At 44.0% G+C, this 20,222-nt stretch overlaps 1 protein-coding gene across 2 annotated transcripts in view; it reads left to right on the forward strand.

Moving 5' to 3' along the window:
- Positions 1 to 20,222, forward strand: part of MAP1B (microtubule associated protein 1B) — an 81,856-nt gene that overhangs the window by 56,360 nt on the left and 5,274 nt on the right. For both annotated transcript variants that reach the window (XM_084880878.1, XM_084880879.1), the window contains 3 exons: positions 2,767 to 2,849; positions 4,596 to 4,736; positions 12,347 to 18,845. In XM_084880878.1, the coding sequence (XP_084737004.1) occupies positions 2,767 to 2,849; positions 4,596 to 4,736; positions 12,347 to 18,845 (6,723 nt within the window). The remainder of the gene's footprint in view (positions 1 to 2,766; positions 2,850 to 4,595; positions 4,737 to 12,346; positions 18,846 to 20,222) is intronic.

The raw sequence follows: 20,222 nt of genomic DNA on the forward strand, positions 1-20,222 counted from the left end.
GGGGAAGGAGCCACGTCTGCTTTTGTGGGTTCTCACAGTATTCTACAGCAATGACTACAGTCACACTGTGGCAAGATGCCGTCTGAAAACAGGTCCAATGTTTGATCAAGGAAATGACCTTTCATTTCTCCTGGGCTTCAAGCTTTTGCTTAATTTTATCTCAATCGGTGCCTTTGTAGCCCCTGAGGTCTTTGCTTCACGGAGGCCATGGATGGAAGGACTTAGAAAAGAGACCGTTCACTGTGTTTTGCTGTCATTTTATCATTTGCTTATTCGATTGGATATTCTTTTGTGTGAGCTTTGAATGCATATGGTTGTCAAAAGCAAAAGCAACCAAACCAAAAAAGCAACACCCAGCAAATTATAGACTGTGGCATTCCTAAGTGAACGTTCTTGCCTATGTCTGAGTTGAATTATTTTTCTTGAGGCTCCGTCCTTCGCCTGCTCAAATTGTGCGGCATCGTTCTGTTTTGGGGTTTCTGTATTTTCAGGCATTGGGAGTAAAGGACCACACACCTTCTCTTAAATTTACCCTCTTTTATGTGGGTGTCCTGCCACCTTTTTTAATTTAATTTTTTTAAATTTTTGTTGTTGTTGTTGCTAATAGTCTTCTCCTGATGCTTCTTGCTTCTTTAAGCACATTTCTGATTTTATTCCCCTGGATTTTCCCTAGCTCTTCCTTGGCATTTAATGCCTGTGCCTTGTTCGGGCCCTGGCTCGACCACTTACTAGTTGTGTGACGTTAGGCTAGTTAGTTGTCTTCTGTAGACTTTATTGTCCTTACGGTAAAAGGGGACTTGGCACCTCGATTCTTGAGCTCTTCTGGGGGTTAAGTGAGTTGGTACATGTGCAGTGCTTAGAACAGAGCCTGACATCATTAATGTTTAGTTTGGGCTTCTTCCATGTCTGATGCGGGGTCTACTGGGAAATGTTACAGTTAGGAAAGAGAAGACAATGGAAGGAACAGGCTTTGATGATCAGTGGTGGAGTTTCATCATGCTGCTGTTTCCATAGTAGTGCTGGTCTCTGATGAGATGAAGGGGAAAAGCGCTAATTAAGCGGTGTATCCTGGACTGCTTTTTTTCGTGTAACCTCTTTATTGAGATTCACATACCATACAATTCACCCATTTAAAGTGTACTATTTAATAGGTATTGGCATTGTTACACTATTAATTGTTTAAGTTCTGGTAAAATATATAGAAAACATAAAGTTTGTCATTTTAACCATCTTTAAATGTACAATTTAGTGGCGTTCATTACATTCACAATGTTGTGTAACCATTACCTCTATTTCCAAAAATTTTCATCACCTCAAACAGAAACTCTGTACTCATTAGGCAGTAACTCTCCAGTTCCTCTCTTCCAGCCTCTGGTAACTTCTAATTTGCTCTCTGACTGTATGAATTTGCTTATTCTAGATATTACATGTATGACATTATACAGTAGTTGTCCCTCTGTGTCTGGCTTCATTTAACATATATTTTAAGGGTTCATCTTTGTTGTTGTACATATCAGAACTTCTTTCCTTTTCATGGCTGAGTAATATTCCTTTGGTTGGGTATACCATGGGTGGACATTTGGTTGTCTCCACCTTTTGGCTATTGTGAGTAATGCTGCAATGAACATTGGCATACAATGTTCTGTTCAAATCCCAACTTTTAATTCACCGAGGAGTGGAACAGCTGTTTCATTGTAGTTCTATTTTAGCTTTTCGAAGAAACACCAATAATTTTCCTGAATTACAGTTGCTTTTTGGTCATTCTCTCTTCTTGTATATCTCCCCTTTGGTATCTCTCTCCCTGAGATTCTATTCCATTTCCTTTCATTTATCCAAGTTTTGTTGCACTGCACTCGGCACATACGTTCTTGTCTCCCCTCCCAACCATGTGTCTCCCTCTCACGTGTCTTTCTTTGTCCCTCATCGATGGGCGGAGCATATATCACCCACTCTGGCCACACGTCGCCTGGCCACTTTCATCTCATTGTCCAAGGAGGGTGAGCCGTTGTGGGTCATCTATAGGCCTCCGTCCACTTCGGCTAAAGGTGGTTTGAGGATGCCCTAAAACCTCTCAGATGTGGGAAGTCAGGGGTGTGGAGCCACAACACTGCAGAATGCCAGCCCCCCTTCCACAGGCTTCTTCCTTCCCACAGCACCTGGCTGCGTTGTTCCCTGTCCAGCAGGAGGGTTGCTCTCCACTTTTCATTTGCTCACAGCTTCTCCACTTTCCTATGAGCAAGAGAATGAATGAATGAATACTCCGACAGACCGTGAGCCTGCCTCAGACAGCCATTCTGCTGGTTGGGCTAATTGTTAGCCGGGGTTCCTGGATGTCATTCATTTCACAATAAGGATCCTAATTAATCTCAGCACCGCTCTCACCAGAAGAAAGGCTGATACGCAGAAACATCCCCAATTACCATGAGAAAGGAAATGTCAGGAGCCCCGTTGAGTTTTCCTGGCACCCGCCCCTGTCTCAGATGAAAATCGCCATGAACCCACAGGCTGCCTGGTGATCAACCTGGAAAACGCGGGGGTGATGGGAGCCTGAGCAGCCCCAGACCACACAGACCCCGTTCCTGGAGGAACCTGCGGGGGCCTGCACGCTCCTGTTCAGTAACACCGACTGTTTCCCAAGACGAAGGAGAATCCCGCTGCAGCGCCTCGGCAGGAGCAGGAACGCTTCAGCTGCCCAGCAGCGGGCGGGCGTTGTTAATCCGGAAAAGCTAAAGGTCTCCTCTTTTGTCTGTGTTTCTGTGCCCACAGGACAAAAGATCCTTCATCACCGAAGTGACGTGCTGGAAACAGTGGTCCTGATCAACCCTTCAGACGAAGCAGTCAGCACTGAGGTGGGCATTCAGCTCCGCGGGGTCTGGGCAGGGCCGCGCATAGCTACCCTGGTGGCCTTTTCTTTCTTTCTTTTTTTTTTTTTAATAGAGATATTTTACATCTATACCACTCACATTCCATAAAGTTCATGCGTTGAAAGTGTGTAATTTGGTGGGTTTTACATGTTCACAGAGCTGTGCAACCATCCCCATTAATTTCAGAATATCACCCCCCAAACATCTTGAACCCATTAGCGGTTACTCCCCATTCCCCTCAGCTGCTGGCAACTATTTCACCTTCTTTTGCCTCCGTGGGTTTACCTGTTCTAAATAGTTTGGGTAAAGGGAATCATACAGTATGTGGCCCTTGGTGCCTGGTTTATTTCATTTAGTATAATGTTTTCAAGATTCATCCACATTGTAGCATATATCAGTGCTTTATTTCTTTTTAGGGCTGAATACTCTTCCATTGTGTGGCTATACCACATTTTGTTTGTGCGTTGATCAGTTGATGGGTTTGAGATGCTTCCCCTTTTTGGCTATCGTTATGAAGCCTGGTTTTTGTTTTTTTAAAATATGTTTTGAGTTTATTTTAGAGAGGAAGGGAAAGGGAGAGAGATATATAAACCTCAATGATGAGAGAGAATCGTTAATTGGCTGCCTCCTCCATGCCCCCTATTGGGATCGAGCCCGAAATCTGGGCATATGCCCTGAGCAGGAATCGAACCCTGACCTCCTAGTTCATAGGTCGATGTTCACACACTGAGCCACACCGGCTGGGCATTATGTAGCTTGCTTTGATCCCACTTCCTCCTGCTTCAGATTAGCAGGTCCTCTTGGACCTTTCTGACAATTCAATAAGGTACAAAGTTGAGGCAAGTGATGGGCTATCTCTCTCTCTCCGACTAACAGAATCAGGAAGTGAAATACAATTTGAAAAAAGCTGTAAACCCAGCCAGACATCTGTGAGACATGGAAAAGGGAAAAAATAGAGAATTTCTTTAAGGAATTCAGGCTTGCTTGTGGAACAGATGGGGCTGGAATAATTACTTGAGTATATGTGCGTTTCCTTGATTAGATGGGGGCTTTTGGTGGGAAATGGGTCCTCCTCCCCTCCCCCCCAGGGGAATGGGCATAGAATGATTACCTTGGGGCTTAGAGCAGCATTTCTGCTAAAGGATAGGCTGATGACCTGCCACCTCAAGTTCACAGAGTTCTTTAGTGCAAATCATTTACAGTCCTATTTAAAAGGTTCCATTCAGGGGCAGCCTTTTGTTTATGTTCAAGGTTAGGTACCTGGCTGATTCCACTGTAGGCTGCATTTGGAGCTGTGTGATTGGCGTGTGACTTGGAAGGAAGGGGATCCTGTATGGGAGGGGCTGACTTGGGACCCTTGTTGGAAACCTGTTTCCTGAGGCAGCAGTGGTGGGACCTGGACTGTACTTGGTGACTCAGCCTGTGAGATAGTCATAAGGCTCAGACCACAAGCTGCTAGCAGACACAGCTGTGGAGCAAATGATCACCAGCTGCGGAGGCTGCTTTGAAAGAGACAAGGAAACTAGGGAGAGAAAGTCAACCAAAATCGCGTTCATGGGCGATCTGATGATCACAGTCATTGGCTTTGTCCAACACCCCAGGGGGAGGATGAATAACCAGGGAATGAATGGTTTTTGTTGGTAATAAACTCCGGGCATTCCCAGGGCTAGCCCTGTCCTGAGGTGAGACGTCGGAGCTGCCGTAACTCCTGTTGCCTGTGCTTTGTTTCAGGTGCGTTTGATGATCACTGACGCTGCTCGACACAAGCTGCTCGTGCTGACTGGGCAGTGCTTTGAAAATACTGGGGAGCTCATTCTCCAGTCCGGCTCTTTCTCCTTCCAGAACTTCATAGAAATTTTCACTGATCAAGAGGTGAGCTTTATAATTGCTTTGTTACTGTTGTAGCCTCAGGCTGCTCTTTGAAAGTAGCTAGAAGAAGAAGGGGAGGGAATGTCACACCTCCTCTGAAATAAGCAAAACCCGTGACTCATCACCAAAAGAATTTAGAGCGCTCATCTAGAATTAATGGGAAGCATTCTTAATGGCCCGGAGTGAGATGGAGAGGTGTTGGAACAGTCGACATTTTACGGATGGCCACATTTGGAATGATGGAAACATTTGAAATGAGCCCAAAGGAAAGCCCATGTTTCCTGTTTTCTGAAAGAATATTCCAAAAAAAAACCCTTTGGACTTTTGGTAGGATTTAACCACCCCTGATCTCGTTCAGGACTTGGACTTCCTTTCCCTGGTCTAATTATTTCTGGTTTCTTTTACTTTTAATGCCGGGCCCCAGTGTTTGGGCTGTTTGAACAGCCTGCAAAAGAGAGGGCTCAGGAAAGGGCTACACGTAGGGAGACGGGGCAGGTTCATGGTTCACATTCATGCTCCAAGAAAAAGAGGGTTGAAGAAGCTGGACTGAAGCTGGGTCTTTAATATTTCTGATGGGTATATCTTATTCAAGGACGACACATGTGAGGTATTGAAAACTAGATGATGATAGTGGGATTTGGGAACATCCGAGCGAAGATTTTGATTTGGTTGTTTGCTGGGGAATTTATCCTGGCTGGGCAACTTTTCTTCCCAAAGGAATGTGCCACTTTCATTCTGTTTATTTGTTTATAGTCGTTTCAGACAGGTTCAGGGCTGTCACCGCAGCAGGTTGGGGCCTGCCGGCAGCTGATAGCAGATTTCCATTTGGAGGGTTGAGGGGTGTGCTGACAGGAGGAGTTACCACGTCTATTTAAAACCATCTTCCCGAGAACTTCCTGAGATGGCGGCCTCTCGGCCTCCTGGGTGTCGTGAAGGGCCATCTGTCTTTCTGCATTTAATCTTCCTTAGGCTGCGCTTCACAGAGAGGTCTCTGTGTACTTTTCATCACTGGCCAGAGCTGTAAATAAACTGCCCCGCTTCATTTGGCTCACCTGGAGGCTTCTATAAAAAGGCTGGGCAGATGACAGAACTATGTTTCACTCCCCACCCACTGGGACAGGAGGGGTAACAAAATGAAAAGAAACATTTTACTTAGCGTTGTCATCTGGATCCGGAGGCAGATAGTCCTGGCTCCTCACAGCGAGAAGGGGTCACAGGGCCCTGTCTTTCTCCAGAGGCCGTGATCTGTCTTTCTCTAAGGCATATCTTTTGCACCCACACAGTGGAAAGGCTTTTGTTCATTGCACTGAAATTCCAATCTAGAACTACAATTCTCACTCTACCTGCCACCCCAAAATGGATGTGTGATCACTTTAAAGTCAGAATCTTTTGCAAGATTGAGTTCTGCAGTGCATGTTGTGTCTGCGGGCATTTGTCTGATAGGTCAGAGGTTGCACACGTTATCAGCACCTTGCCCAGGGAAGGGAGAGAGCCGTAGAGGCCTGGAAATTGCCCTGTGGTCTAATAGCCCGGGTGGGAGGTGCACTGGCCTGAGTTTAGCCTGACCTTCAGCTCATTTATATGCCTGGGTGCCTCCCCTGCATGCCTGTGCAGTTCTGCAATTAGTTTCTGTGGTTGGCTTCTATCCCACATCATTGGTTTGATTTTGCTGTAAAATCAAACAAAGGAGGAATGCAAAGAAAAGGGTTTGTCATTGCCCAAATCTTAAATAAGGAGGTATCATAATTCATCCATCTGACCTCAAATAATAGCGCTCTCTCTCTTTAAATAAGGCATAATGTTATGAAATTGCTGCTTAAATTGTGTGTTTTTTTTATTAGCCCACAAAGTAGAATTTTAGCACAATAGGCTCTGCACATATTAGAATTTACCCTTAATTACCAAAGAAAATGAACCAGCCTTAAATGAGGAATGTGAGTTCAGCGGAAGGACAGATTCCCAGGGTTTGAAATCACAGGGATGGGCTCTGAAGGGCATACATCTCTATCTTACTCAGCCAGGTGTCCTTTAGGCCAGAGACTCTGCCATAGTCTCTTCTGCTTCCCTCATAACACCACCCAATTATTTTGGAGAAAGTTATATTCAACACAAAAGGGTCTTTGGAATTCTCCCTAACAGACTGGGTCAGTGGTGTCAGGGCTGGTGGGGGAAGACGAAGAAGGGGAGAATATTGGGTAGAATTCACTTTTTCCCTCTTGCCACAACCAGAGCAACTCAGCCTTTATTCCTTTGGCATTGTAGACTTTGAAGAAAGGCTGCTGCAGCCAAAGTGGGTTGAAAATCACTGGGCAGGAGCAATGGTTACCAGGCTGTTAGAGCTAGGATTGCCTGTAGTTGCACTGGAACAACGGCTTGAGTATAGAATGATAGGTACTCTTGAGTATAGAATGATACTTGAGTATAGAATGATACACTAGCACAGGGACCTTAAAGGTCCAGTTTTTCCCCCTTTTATCCAGTCCTTGATACCTACTCATCACTCCAGAGAAATCAGAAACATGTGCAAGACTTAAAAATAGAATTATCAGTGCATTTTGAGCTTCAGATTTTGGGAGTCTTAGTCATTGGAGGTCAATTTCCAAACCAGAATTTAGACTTAAAACAGTCATCTGGCTAACCTTACAACTCCCTGAAATCCAAGAATGGTGAAATCACCATCTCCTGGGGACACTTTTTAGTGTCTCTGTTAGAAAGTTTTTCCTTATTTGTCTCCTTATATCTTCAAGGAAGAACTGTGATCCCTATTCCATCTGACACTATCTTAGACACTCTTCAATAACAGTGCTTAATTTTTTCCTTCCAGATTAATCATTTTCAGTTCCACCCACTGTTCTACATAAACCAAGCTATTAAAGATTTCCTATATTCCCTGGTCACTGTCCTTCAAACTCCTTTCATTGGTGGGAAGGGGAGATGGAGTGGGTATGCGGAAAATGCAGGAGTTCAGTCTTGATCATGCTTTAGCGCCTTGGTGTTATCAGATGCCAAGCTGGATACGATACATGAGTCCAGAACTCAGAGAGCTAAGAGCTGGGTCAGATAAGTTAATGTGGTAGCCATCAGCATATGAAAAAGTAGATGAAGTAATTTAGAAGGAAATTTAGAAGTAATTTAGAAGGAGCAATGTATTAGAAGAGAAGTTAAGGCCAAGAAGAAGGAGCCAGCAAAGCAACCTCTTTCAAATTGTTTGCTTGTTTGTTTATGGTCTAGTTTCTCTAAAATGTCAAGACTCACACTGGACACCATACTCCAAGGGTCATTGACCAGATGTGTTGTGAGAGCTGATGACTATTGTTTTTAATACAGTCTTCTATTAAGTAAGTCTAAAAGTAATTTTTGACTGTTACCATCCACAATTAAATATCAATGGGGAGAGGATGCAGGCTTTGAGGAGCTCTGTAATTACATAACTTGGGGGCTCCTTTTAAGAAAAAGAAAACAAAATTATTAATATACAATTAAGTACAGGGTTTTCGGAGGCACCCATGCCAATGAGGGGTCTCAAAATTTAAACTTCTGTAGCTTTATAATAAATCCATTTGTCTGAGTCTTTTTTATGGATATTCTTGTTAAGCCACATCTCCAACTCCTACACGTTAGCCAGCTGGTTTATTGCACCTCACATTTATCCCTTTAGAACACCATCCTGTCACAGTTGACTTAGCCATCATCATCCTAATGTCCAGGCTTTTGTAAATGTCTTAACTCTGCCATCTCACATTTTGCCATGCCTCTCATTTTCATGCCATCACACATTTGATAATCATGTCTTCATTTTTATCCAGGTTAATACTCAACAGGACATAACTGAGCCCTGAGGCAGCCCACCATAGACCTCTTCCCAGGTTGACACTAAGCAACACTGTGTATATAGCTTGGTACAAATCCACCTGATTTTGCTATCACACTGTTCAGAAATCCTGTTAAGTGTCTTGCAGAGTTACGCAGTCCACTGTATTTCCTCATTACCCAAACAAGTAACCTAATCAAAAAAAGGAAATGTAGTTAGGAGGCCATGGCTTAGAAATTCAAATCATATTTCATTACTTTTATCTGCACTAAAGTAATTTATTTCCTCTATCTTCCTTCCTTTTCCAGTATGCCTGCATTTAATTAGAAAAAGAAATTGACAAAAAGACCATCTTTGCCCCGAGCAATATTTCTTCCAGTCATGTCTCTCATCCACCTTTGTAAGAACAAGGGGAGGGTAGCAATCAGGTTTATGCTCAAGCAATCAGTGTGCTTGAGAAGTAAGAACAGGCTCATGTCACTTCTCAAGTGTCCACTCCAGGAGGACAGCACGTATTGAATTGATAAAGTTCAGTGCAGTTCAACAAACATCTGTTGAATCTGATAATACATTGGGGAAACATAGATAACTATGATACAGAGAGATAGAAGATGTGTTTCCTCTGATTTAGGAACTTTTCCTATATTGTGCTATAATAGCTACCATTTACTTTGATGATGATTTCCAATCTCTTAGAAGCCTCAGTTTCCTAATCTAAAAGCTCTTCACAAGTTCCCTTGCCACTGCTTCCTTGTTGGATCCTCCTTATTGCTCTCATCCGAAAATTGAGTGAATGTTGATTGAGTGCCACTATGGGCTGGACACTTATAAGACCCAATCTTTGCCCTTGAGGTGCTTGGTCTCTAGGGTGTATGTTGGAGTAGAGGCATTGGGGCCTCTCAGGGGAAGCAGGGAGTTCATTTCCTCTGTGTAGCTCCAAGTCTGTAGTATAAGCATGTCAAACTCGTGGCTCACGGGTTTATTTGGCCATGTTAGCCTTTGAGTTTGACACGCTTGCTGTAGTAGTTGTGCCTCTTTACCTATTCCATTCGTCGCTCCTTCTTGAAGGGCTCTCTCTAGCTCAGTCTCTACATTCTTGTCTCATCCTGCCGCTGCTTCTTCCGAGAGACTGTGATTTCCCTCTCTGAAAAGAAACCTGTCCAGCAATGCTTCCCCCCCCCTCGCCCCCCCGTTTTTCCCATAATTCATAGTTTCCCATTCACCAGCCTCTTTGCTGTTTTTCATTGCCCTTGATTTCCTCAGAATTCTCGGCAACCTTGTTTCTTTTGGGTAATTTCCTTCATTTTATAGGCTGTCTGGATAGAGGTGAAAAGATGGAAGCTGGGGAGGTATTCTTCAAGTCCTTTGACCTACTCTTTGAACTTTGTGATTACAAGTTTTATAAAAAGAGCTAGTGATTGAATACCTCCTTCACATAGGATCAAATCCTTGGGCTGCCACAGTCTTTAGGGTGGAATTTCAAAAATTAAAGTAGACGAAAATTTAAATTTTCACTGTTTAAGAGTCAGCAGTTGAAAAAAAGAGTCAACAGTTTAGTTGCTTAGATTTCTCCTCTAAAATGTATTATAAAACATGAATAGTTTGCATGTGTTCTGCGTGAAAATTAGGATTGAGAGACTCCTAATTGTGCTATAGTGGTGGCACTGAAGGTCTATGCTAATTATTGGACAAGAAACCATATGTAGTGTTCATGTTTGCTTTGGCCAAAAAATAATTTGAGCAACAATTACCAGGATGGTTACCTTTGACTTTTTCAGTGTCTTAGCTTCCAAAATAGTTGATTCCTATCCTTTTAACAGGAGAGGGTCAAATAAGAGGAAACAGCAAAATCAAAGATTTATTCTTTTGCTATTTTGAGACCCTTCATATGAAATGTGGGACAAATAGACGTAACAAAACAAAAATGGCTATTTTACTGCAATCTTAGGTAGAAAAAAATCAGATTCTATCAATTACTCTATGCACACGCACTAGTAGCCTCAAATATTGGTATCTGGAAGGTTGTGTGAGACAGAGGAAATCACTCTAAAACTAGAAGGTGAGAGAGTTCAGACCTGCTGGCTTAGGGATGCCTGGACCACATGGAATCTTTGCTTTGCCCTTCATAATTTACCTTCAAGGTCAAGAGCTCTTTTTGTATCTCTGGGCTGATTTGTGAGCTTTGCTGTAGCCAGAGTTTATGGCATGATTCTCCCTTACTACTTAGTAAGCTAAGACTATGAAACATATGGCCATAACATGGAGTGAGACAAAAATAGCATTTTCAATGAACCACAGTCTCTGTTTTGGACACAATTTGCTCTTCTGCACTCCTGTCCTATAGGAAATATTAAATAATGTATTAAAAATGTTTGAGCACATTTTTTTTTCTGGTTTATGCTCAACTATTCCTTTTCTTAAAATAATATTTTAAAATTACTATTTGCACTCAGTATTATTTTGTATTAGTTTCAGGTGTATAGCATAATGGTTAATCATATACTTTTCTTTTTTTCTTTTAAAAAATATATTTTATTAATTTTTTACAGAGAAGAAGAGAGGGATAGAGTTAGAAACATTGATGAGAGAGAATCATCGATCAGCTGCCTCCTGCACACCCCCTACTGGGGATGTGCCCGCAACCCAGGTACATGCCCTTGACCGGAATCGAACCCTGGACCTTTCCGTCTACAGGCCGACGCTCTAACCACTGAGCCAAACTGGTTTCGGCTAATCATATACTTTTCAAAGTGTCCCCTCCCCTCCACCTCTCTCCCTCCGTTTTCCCCCCAGTACCCACCTGGCACCATAGATAGTTATTACAATGTTATTTACTATATTCCTTTTGCTGTAACTTGATTTACATCCCTTTAACTATGAATTTGTACTTCTTAATCCTTTCTCCTTTTTGAGCCATATTTGATCTTAACCACTCATACCTAGTGTGCCCTGAAAAGAACAGGAGTTGTGAGAGAGTAGAATGTCTCACTTTGGATTCAAACATGAGTAAATGGGGACAAATTGGGATGCTTGCTTGTGTAATTGCCCAGTTGCTTTCATCATCATGGCTTCAATAAAAATATTTATATTTTTAGAGAATCTGCTGGATGAACTACTCATATTTTAAATAGTGTGAACTGATGCCAGCACCAGTACTTTTTCGTAATAATGAGCAATCCATAACTTCCTTGTCTCCTGACAGGGCGGAGGGGAAGAAAGCACACCAAACTTTTTTCTTTTGCACCTACAAAATTCTAAAAGTAGACAACAATAAATGAACCGAAACTAAATTAATTCAATGTATCCATCAGGCCTTTTTGCCAAACTCATTGTAATAAAAGAAAATATTTTATATCAGTGGTGAAGTGACTCACATAGCCTTCCCCTGCAATATGTATATCAATTACTCTCTATATATAAGGGAGAGGCTGTGTCCTGCACACCCCACTGTAATATCAAAGTATTTCATAACCACTGTAGCACAGGCCCTGGTCTTCCAAATGGTCACTGGTCTTAGAACTGGACCAGAGTTCTGAAGTTCTCCTGCTGCACAAGAAAATTATGTAGAGGTGTTCTGGGAGGTGGTTGAGGCATAAGAGAGCAGTGTGTGGGGTGGTCAGGACAGAGGCTGTTCACCTACCATTGTGGAAATATTTCAGAATTTAAACAACCAGCATCCCTGAAGTCAGTCCTTTGTGCGTCCAATGATCCTATAATATCTAATAATACATGGAGATGGTGGGTCAGTGATGGCATTCACTTAAACCTTTCCTTTCTTTGTTTATTATTTTTAAAATCCCAGATTGGGGAATTACTGAGTACCACCCATCCTGCCAACAAAGCTAGTTTGACCCTCTTCTGTCCCGAAGAAGGAGACTGGAAGAACTCCAACCTTGACAGACACAATCTCCAAGACTTCATCAATATTAAACTCAACTCAGCTTCTATATTGCCAGAAATGGAAGGACTTTCCGAGTTCACCGAGTATCTCTCAGAATCAGTGGAAGTCCCATCTCCCTTTGATATCCTGGAACCCCCCACATCGGGTGGATTTCTAAAGCTTTCCAAGCCATGTTGCTACATTTTTCCAGGAGGGAGGGGTGATTCTGCCTTGTTTGCAGTGAACGGATTCAATATGCTCATCAATGGAGGGTCAGAAAGAAAATCCTGCTTCTGGAAGCTCATCCGACACTTGGACCGAGTGGACTCCATCCTGCTCACCCACATTGGGGACGACAATTTGCCTGGAATAAACAGCATGCTGCAGCGGAAAATCGCAGAGCTTGAGGAAGAGCAGTCCCAAGGCTCCACCACCAACAGTGACTGGATGAAAAACCTCATCTCCCCTGACTTAGGCGTTGTGTTTCTCAATGTCCCCGAAAATCTGAAAAACCCAGAGCCAAACATCAAGATGAAGAGAAGCATAGAAGAAGCTTGCTTCACTCTCCAGTATCTAAGCAAATTGTCCATGAAACCAGAACCTCTGTTCAGAAGTGTAGGCAACGCCATTGATCCTGTCATTCTTTTCCAAAAAATGGGAGTTGGTAAACTTGAGATGTATGTGCTTAACCCAGTCAAGAGTAGCAAGGAAATGCAGTATTTTATGCAGCAGTGGACTGGCACCAACAAAGACAAGGCTGAATTTATGCTGCCTAATGGTCAAGAAATAGATATTCCAATTTCCTACTTAACCTCAGTCTCATCTTTGATTGTATGGCATCCAGCAAACCCTGCAGAGAAAATCATCCGAGTCCTGTTTCCTGGAAACAGCACCCAATACAATATTCTGGAGGGACTGGAAAAGCTCAAACATTTAGACTTCCTGAAACAGCCACTGGCCACCCAGAAAGATCTAACTGGCCAGGTGGCTGCGCCTGCTGTGAAACAAGTAAAACTGAAACAGAGGGCTGATAGCCGAGAGAGTCTGAAGCCAGCCACAAAACCACTTGCCAGCAAATCTGTGCGAAAGGAGTCTAAAGAAGAGACTCCGGAAGTCACAAAAGCAAATCACGTGGAAAAGCCACCCAAAATTGAAAGCAAAGAAAAAGTAACAGTGAAAAAAGACAAGCCAGTAAAAACAGAGACCAAACCTCCAATGACCGAAAAGGAGGTGCCTAGCAAAGAAGAACAACCTCCGGTGAAAGCCGAGGTGGCTGAAAAGCAAGCCACAGATGTCAAACCCAAAGTCACCAAGGAGAAGGTGGTGAAAAAGGAAACAAAAGTCAAGTCTGACGAAAAGAAAGAGGAGAAGGAAAAGCCAAAGAAAGAAGTGGCTAAAAAGGAGGACAAAACACCTATCAAGAAGGAGGAAAAACCAAAAAAGGAAGAAGTGAAAAAGGAAGTAAAAAAAGAAATCAAGAAAGAAGAGAAAAAAGAAATTAAGAAAGAGGTTAAGAAGGAAACACCCCTGAAGGAAGCCAAGAAGGAAGTTAAGAAGGAAGACAAGAAGGAAATTAAAAAGGAAGAAAAGGAACCCAAAAAAGAAATTAAGAAACTTCCTAAAGATGTAAAGAAATCATCTACTCCTCTATCTGAAGCAAAGAAACCAGCTGCATTAAAACCAAAAGTACCCAAGAAGGAAGAATCTGCCAAGAAAGATTCTCTTGCTGCTGGGAAGCTAAAGGAGAAGGGGAAAATTAAAGTCATTAAGAAGGAAGGCAAGACAACAGAGGCTGCAGCAGCAGCCATCGGCACTGTGGCCACTGCAGCGGCTGTGGTGGCAGCAGCTGGAATAGCAACCACTGGCCCTGCCAAAGAACTGGAAGCTGAGAGGTCCCTTATGTCATCCCCTGAGGACCTAACCAAGGACTTTGAAGAACTAAAGGCTGAAGAGGTCAATGTAGCAAAAGACATCAAGCCTCAGCTGGAGCTGATTGAAGATGAAGAGAAACTGAAGGCAACTGAGCCAGTCATTCAGAAAGAGACAGAAGTCATCAAAGGTTCTGCTGAGTCCCCTGATGAGGGAATCACCACCACCGAAGGGGAGGGTGAATGTGAGCAAACACCAGAGGAGCTGGAGCCAGTTGAGAAGCAAGGGGTGGAGGACATCGAAAAATTTGAAGATGAAGGAGCAGGTTTTGAAGAATCTTCAGAGACTGGAGACTATGAAGAGAAGGCAGAAACTGAAGAGGCTGAAGAGCCAGAAGAGGATGGTGAAGAAAACGTGTGTGTGAGCACCTCCAAGCACAGCCTCATGGAGGAGGAGGAAAGTGCCAAGGCTGAGGCAGATGCACACATCAAGGAGAAGAGGGAGTCTGTGGCCAGTGGTGATGACCGAGCAGAAGAAGACATGGATGAGGCAGTGGAGAAAGGAGAAGCTGAACAATCTGAGGAGGAGGAAGATGAGGAAGACAAAGCTGAGGATGCCAGAGAGGAAGGATATGAGCCTGAAAAAGCTGAAGCTGAAGATTATGTGATGGCCGTGGTTGACAAGGCTGCGGAGGCTAGTGGTGCTGAGGATCAGTATGGATTCCTTACCGCTTCAACCAAGCAACAGGGAGCCCAGTCTCCTGCCCAGGAACCTGCATCTACAATTCAGGATGAGACTTTACCTGGAGGCTCGGAAAGTGAGGCCACTGCTTCTGATGAGGAGAATCGAGAAGACCAGCCTGAAGAATTCACTGCCACCTCTGGCTACACTCAGTCTACCATTGAGATATCCAGTGAGCCCACCCCAATGGATGAGATGTCTACTCCTCGCGATGTGATGAGCGATGAGACCAACAATGAGGAGACAGAATCCCCATCTCAAGAATTCGTAAACATCACCAAATATGAGTCTTTGCTGTATTCTCAGGAATACACCAAACCTGCTGTCACATCCCTCAATGGGTTATCAGAAGGGTCAAAAACAGATGCCACTGATGGAAAAGATTACAATGCTTCAGCCTCCACCATCTCACCACCTTCATCCATGGAGGAAGACAAATTTAGCAAATCTGTTCTACGTGATGCTTACTGTGCTGGAGAGAAAGACAAGAAAGCCAATGCCATGTTGGAGATCAAAGATACCGTCTCAGCAGTTTCAGATGAAAAACTTAGTCCATCCAAGAGCCCATCTCTGAGCCCGTCTCCACCATCACCCCTGGAAAAGACCCCCCTGGGTGAACGCAGTGTGAACTTTTCTCTGACACCCAATGAGATTAAAGTCCCAGTAAAGACAAAAGCAGCCCCAGTATCTCCTGAAGTGACCCAAGAAGTAGTGGAAGAACATTGTGCTAGTCCTGAGGATAAGACCCTGGAAGTGGTGTCTCCATCTCAGTCTGTGACTGGCAGTGCTGGCCACACACCTTACTACCAATCTCCAACTGAGGAGAAAACCAGTCACCTCCCCACAGAAGTCATTGAAAAATCATCAGCAGTTCCAGTGAGCTTTGAATTCAGTGAAGCCAAAGATGAGAATGAAAGGGCTTCCATAAGCCCCATGGATGAACCTGTTCCTGACTCAGCGTCTCCTATTGAAAAAGTGTTGTCTCCTTTACGGAGCCCTCCCCTTATTGGATCCGAGTCTGCCTATGAAAGTTTTCTGAGTGCTGATCACAAGGCTCCCAGTAGATTTACTGAAAGTCCCTTTGAAGGAAAGAATGTGAAAAAAGGCTTTTCAGACCAAATAAGTCCAGTTTCTGACATGACTTCCACTGGTCTCTTCCAAGACAAACAGCAAGGGAAAAGCACAGACTTTATCCCAATAAAGGAAGACTTTGGTCAACAAAAGAAAACTGACAGTGTTGAAACCATGAGCTCTCAATCAGGACTGGCTTTAGATGAAAGGAAGTTAGGAGGAGATGTTTCTCCTACACAAATAGATGTCAGTCAGTTTGGATCTTTTAAAGAAGACACTAAGATGTCCATTTCTGAAGGTACTGTTTCAGACAAGTCAGCTACCCCTGTTGATGAAGGTGTAGCAGAAGACACATACTCTCATATGGAGGGTGTGGCCTCAGTCTCCACAGCCTCCGTGGCTACAAGCTCATTTCCAGAGCCAACGACAGATGACGTGTCTCCATCTCTGCATGCTGAGGTCGGTTCCCCCCATTCCACAGAAGTAGACGACTCTCTTTCCGTGTCTGTCGTGCAAACGCCTACCACTTTTCAGGAAACAGAAATGTCTCCATCTAAAGAAGAATGCCCAAGACCAATGTCAATTTCTCCACCAGACTTTTCCCCTAAAACAGCCAAATCCAGGACACCCGTTCAAGATCATAGGTCTGAACAATCCTCCATGTCTATTGAATTTGGTCAAGAATCCCCTGAGCACTCCCTTGCTATGGACTTTAGTCGACAGTCTCCAGATCACCCTACAATGGGTGCGAGTGTGCTTCACATCACTGAAAATGGGCCAACTGAGGTGGACTACAGTCCTTCTGACATGCAGGACTCTAGTTTATCGCATAAGATAGCACCAATGGAGGAGCCATCCTACACCCAAGATAATGATCTTTCAGAGCTCATCTCAGTATCTCAGGTCGAGGCCTCCGCGTCCACGTCTTCTGCACATACCCCTTCTCAGATAGCTTCTCCTCTCCAAGAAGATACTCTATCTGATGTTGTTCCTCCCAGAGATATATCATTATATGCCTCACTCACCTCTGAGAAAGTGAGAAATCTGGAAGGAGAGGCATCGTCACCAAAATCTGATATTTCTCCACTCACCCCAAGAGAGTCCTCTCCTTTATATTCACCTGGTTTTTCAGATTCTACCTCCGCAGTCCAAGAGAACACAGCAGCTTACGACACGTCTGCTCCTCCATCAATGGAAGCAACATCCACAGAGCCCTATGGCTTCCGTGCCTCGATGCTGTTTGATACAATGCAACGCCATCTAGCCTTGAATAGAGATTTGACCACATCTGGTTTGGAGAAGGACAATGGAGGGAAGACTCCTGGTGACTTCAGCTATGCCTACCAGAAGCCTGAGAAAACAAGCAGTTCCCCAGATAAAGAAGGTTACCCCTACGAGTCTTATGAGAAACCCACCCGAACCCCAGAGAAGGGTGGTTATTACTATGAGAAGACAGAGAGAACCACTAAGGCCCCAAATGACAGTGGCTATTCCTATGAGACCATTGAGAAAACCACCAAGACTCCTGAAGATGGTGGCTGTGCTTATGAAATTACTGAAAAGACCACACGGGCCCCGGAAGAGGGTGGGTACTCATACGAGATAAGTGAGAAGACAACAAGAACCCCTGAATTGAGTGGTTATAGCTACGAAAAGACTGAGAGGTCTAGTAGACTGCTGGATGACATCAGCAATGGCTATGATGACTCTGAAGATGGTGGCCACACACCTGGAGATTCCAGCTACTCTTATGAGACCACTGAGAAAATTTCCAGTTTCCCTGAGTCTGAAAGTTACACCTATGAGACATCTACGAAAACTACACGAACCCCTGATTCTTCCACATACTGCTATGAGACATCAGAGAAAATCACTAGAACCCCTCATGGGAGTACATATTCCTATGAGACTTCAGACCAGAGCTACACTACAGAAAATAAGTCCCCCTCGGAGGCTCGCCAGGATGTTGACTTATGCCTCGTGTCCTCCTGTGAATACAAACATCCCAAGACAGAGCTGTCACCCTCCTTCATTAATCCCAATCCTCTCGAGTGGTTTGCCAGTGAAGAGCCAACTGAAGAATCCGAGAGGCCCCTCACCCAATCAGGGGGTGGCCCTCCGCCTCCAGGAGGAAAGCCACAGGGGCGACAATGTGATGAAACCCCTCCCACCTCAGTCAGCGAGTCGGCCCCATCTCAGACTGACTCCGATGTCCCCCCGGAGACTGAAGAGTGCCCCTCCATCACAGCTGATGCAAATATCGACTCTGAAGATGAATCAGAAACCATCCCCACAGACAAAACCGTCACATACAAACACATGGACCCACCTCCAGCCCCCATGCAGGACCGCAGCCCTTCTCCACGCCACCCTGATGTGTCCATGATGGACCCAGAGGCCTTGGCCAATGAGCAGAACCTGGGCAAAGCTCTGAAGAAAGACCTGAAAGAGAAGACCAAAACCAAAAAGCCAGGTACAAAGACCAAGTCATCTTCGCCTATCAAAAAGAGTGATGGGAAGTCCAAGCCTTCTGCAGCTTCACCCAAACCAGGGGGCTTGAAAGAATCCTCAGAGAAGGTATCCAGAGTAACTTCTCCTAAGAAGAAGGAATCAGTGGAAAAAACAACAAAACCCACCACCACACCTGAGGTCAAAGCTGCACGTGGGGAAGAGAAAGACAAGGAGACCAAGAATGCCGCCAACGCCTCCGCATCCAAATCAGTCAAGACTGCAACTGCAGGTAGGTGGAAGGTGCTGGCATCCACAACTATCCCACTTTAAACTAGAGCCTTTGACTTTCCATTGACCTTGTACTAGGAAGGTGAGAGAGCACAACTGGGTGCTCTCCCTTCCCTTCACTATCTCTTTTGCCTGAAGGTATCAATCTCAGCCCAATGTTGTCCAAAAGCTTGGGGACAGCTCAGTATATGGCCCAGAACAGCTCTGGTTCACCAGATGAGATTCCTGGGTTTGCTCATTCTGCAGCTTTGTTCTACGTCTTCAGAACTAAGGAAGTATTTCAGCCTCCTTTGGAAGACTGTCTTGGCAATGGCTTTAGCCATGCTGGCCCCAGAATGAAGCTCAGGTGACAGAATTACCAGAGGCCTAGGGAGAACTAGAGTTCCAAGCCAACCCTGGAATGTCTACTATAGGCCCAAGTTTTAGATTTAATGTTTTTAATTAATTTTTTTTAAAAAAATTATAACATTTTAAAATTAAAATTATAAAATTTTCAATAAAAAAAAATCACCAAACTAGAGCTACATCCCCAGTAAAGGCAGTGCTCTGTTTTCTTATTGGCCAACAAATACTATAATTTCAGTAGGCCAGAGGGTATTCTGAACAAATTAAGAGAAGAGCATCAAAGGCTCTTCTTGTATCCTCCCCTTACCCCACAGTCTTGCTGAGGCTCAGAATTCTATTTTGGATTAAATTGCACATGGCAGGAGCAATATGCCTGACTTCTGACCATTCATGTTTTGGTCCCAATTCTCAGATTTTTCAAGTTCTCAGCAATACCTGAGTTTTTGATGGAACAGGTCTCAGATGGCTTCATTTTTGTTGCATGAAGATGCTTTTCCAACAGATCTCTAAAAAGACAAAATTGCACTATTAATTGATTTTTAAAACAAACATGGGTAAACTTCGGTCAGTTCCCTCAGCTTGTGCTTCTGCATGAGTGACATTCATTTGGTGTTGATGGTAGCAATTTAGTGTGCAAGGGGAAATTCTAGGCATTTAAATACATATTATTGATTTCAGAGAAAAAGGGAGAGGGAGAGAGAGATTGAAACTTTAATGATGAGAGAGAATTATTGATCAGCTGCCTCCTGCACACCCCCTACTGGGGATTGAGCCCGCAACCCGGGCATGTGACTTGGCTGGAATCGAACCTGGGACCCTTCAGTGTGCAGGTCGATACTCTACCCACAGAGCCAAACCAGCAAGGGCCAGGCATTTTTAATTATTAAAAAAATTATACCTCACAAAATTCTGTAAGTTAGAGTCTTTGGGAGGCTTACACATGGATATTTGAGTGCTTTCAGCTCAGATTCACTAAAATGAGTCAGTGTATTTAGATATCAGCTTGGCTGATTCTCACCACTCCTCCAAACCC

The sequence above is a fragment of the Pipistrellus hanaki genome (assembly GCF_964339955.1).
Source record: "Pipistrellus hanaki genome assembly, chromosome: 4".
Taxonomy (NCBI): Eukaryota; Metazoa; Chordata; class Mammalia; order Chiroptera; family Vespertilionidae; genus Pipistrellus; species Pipistrellus hanaki.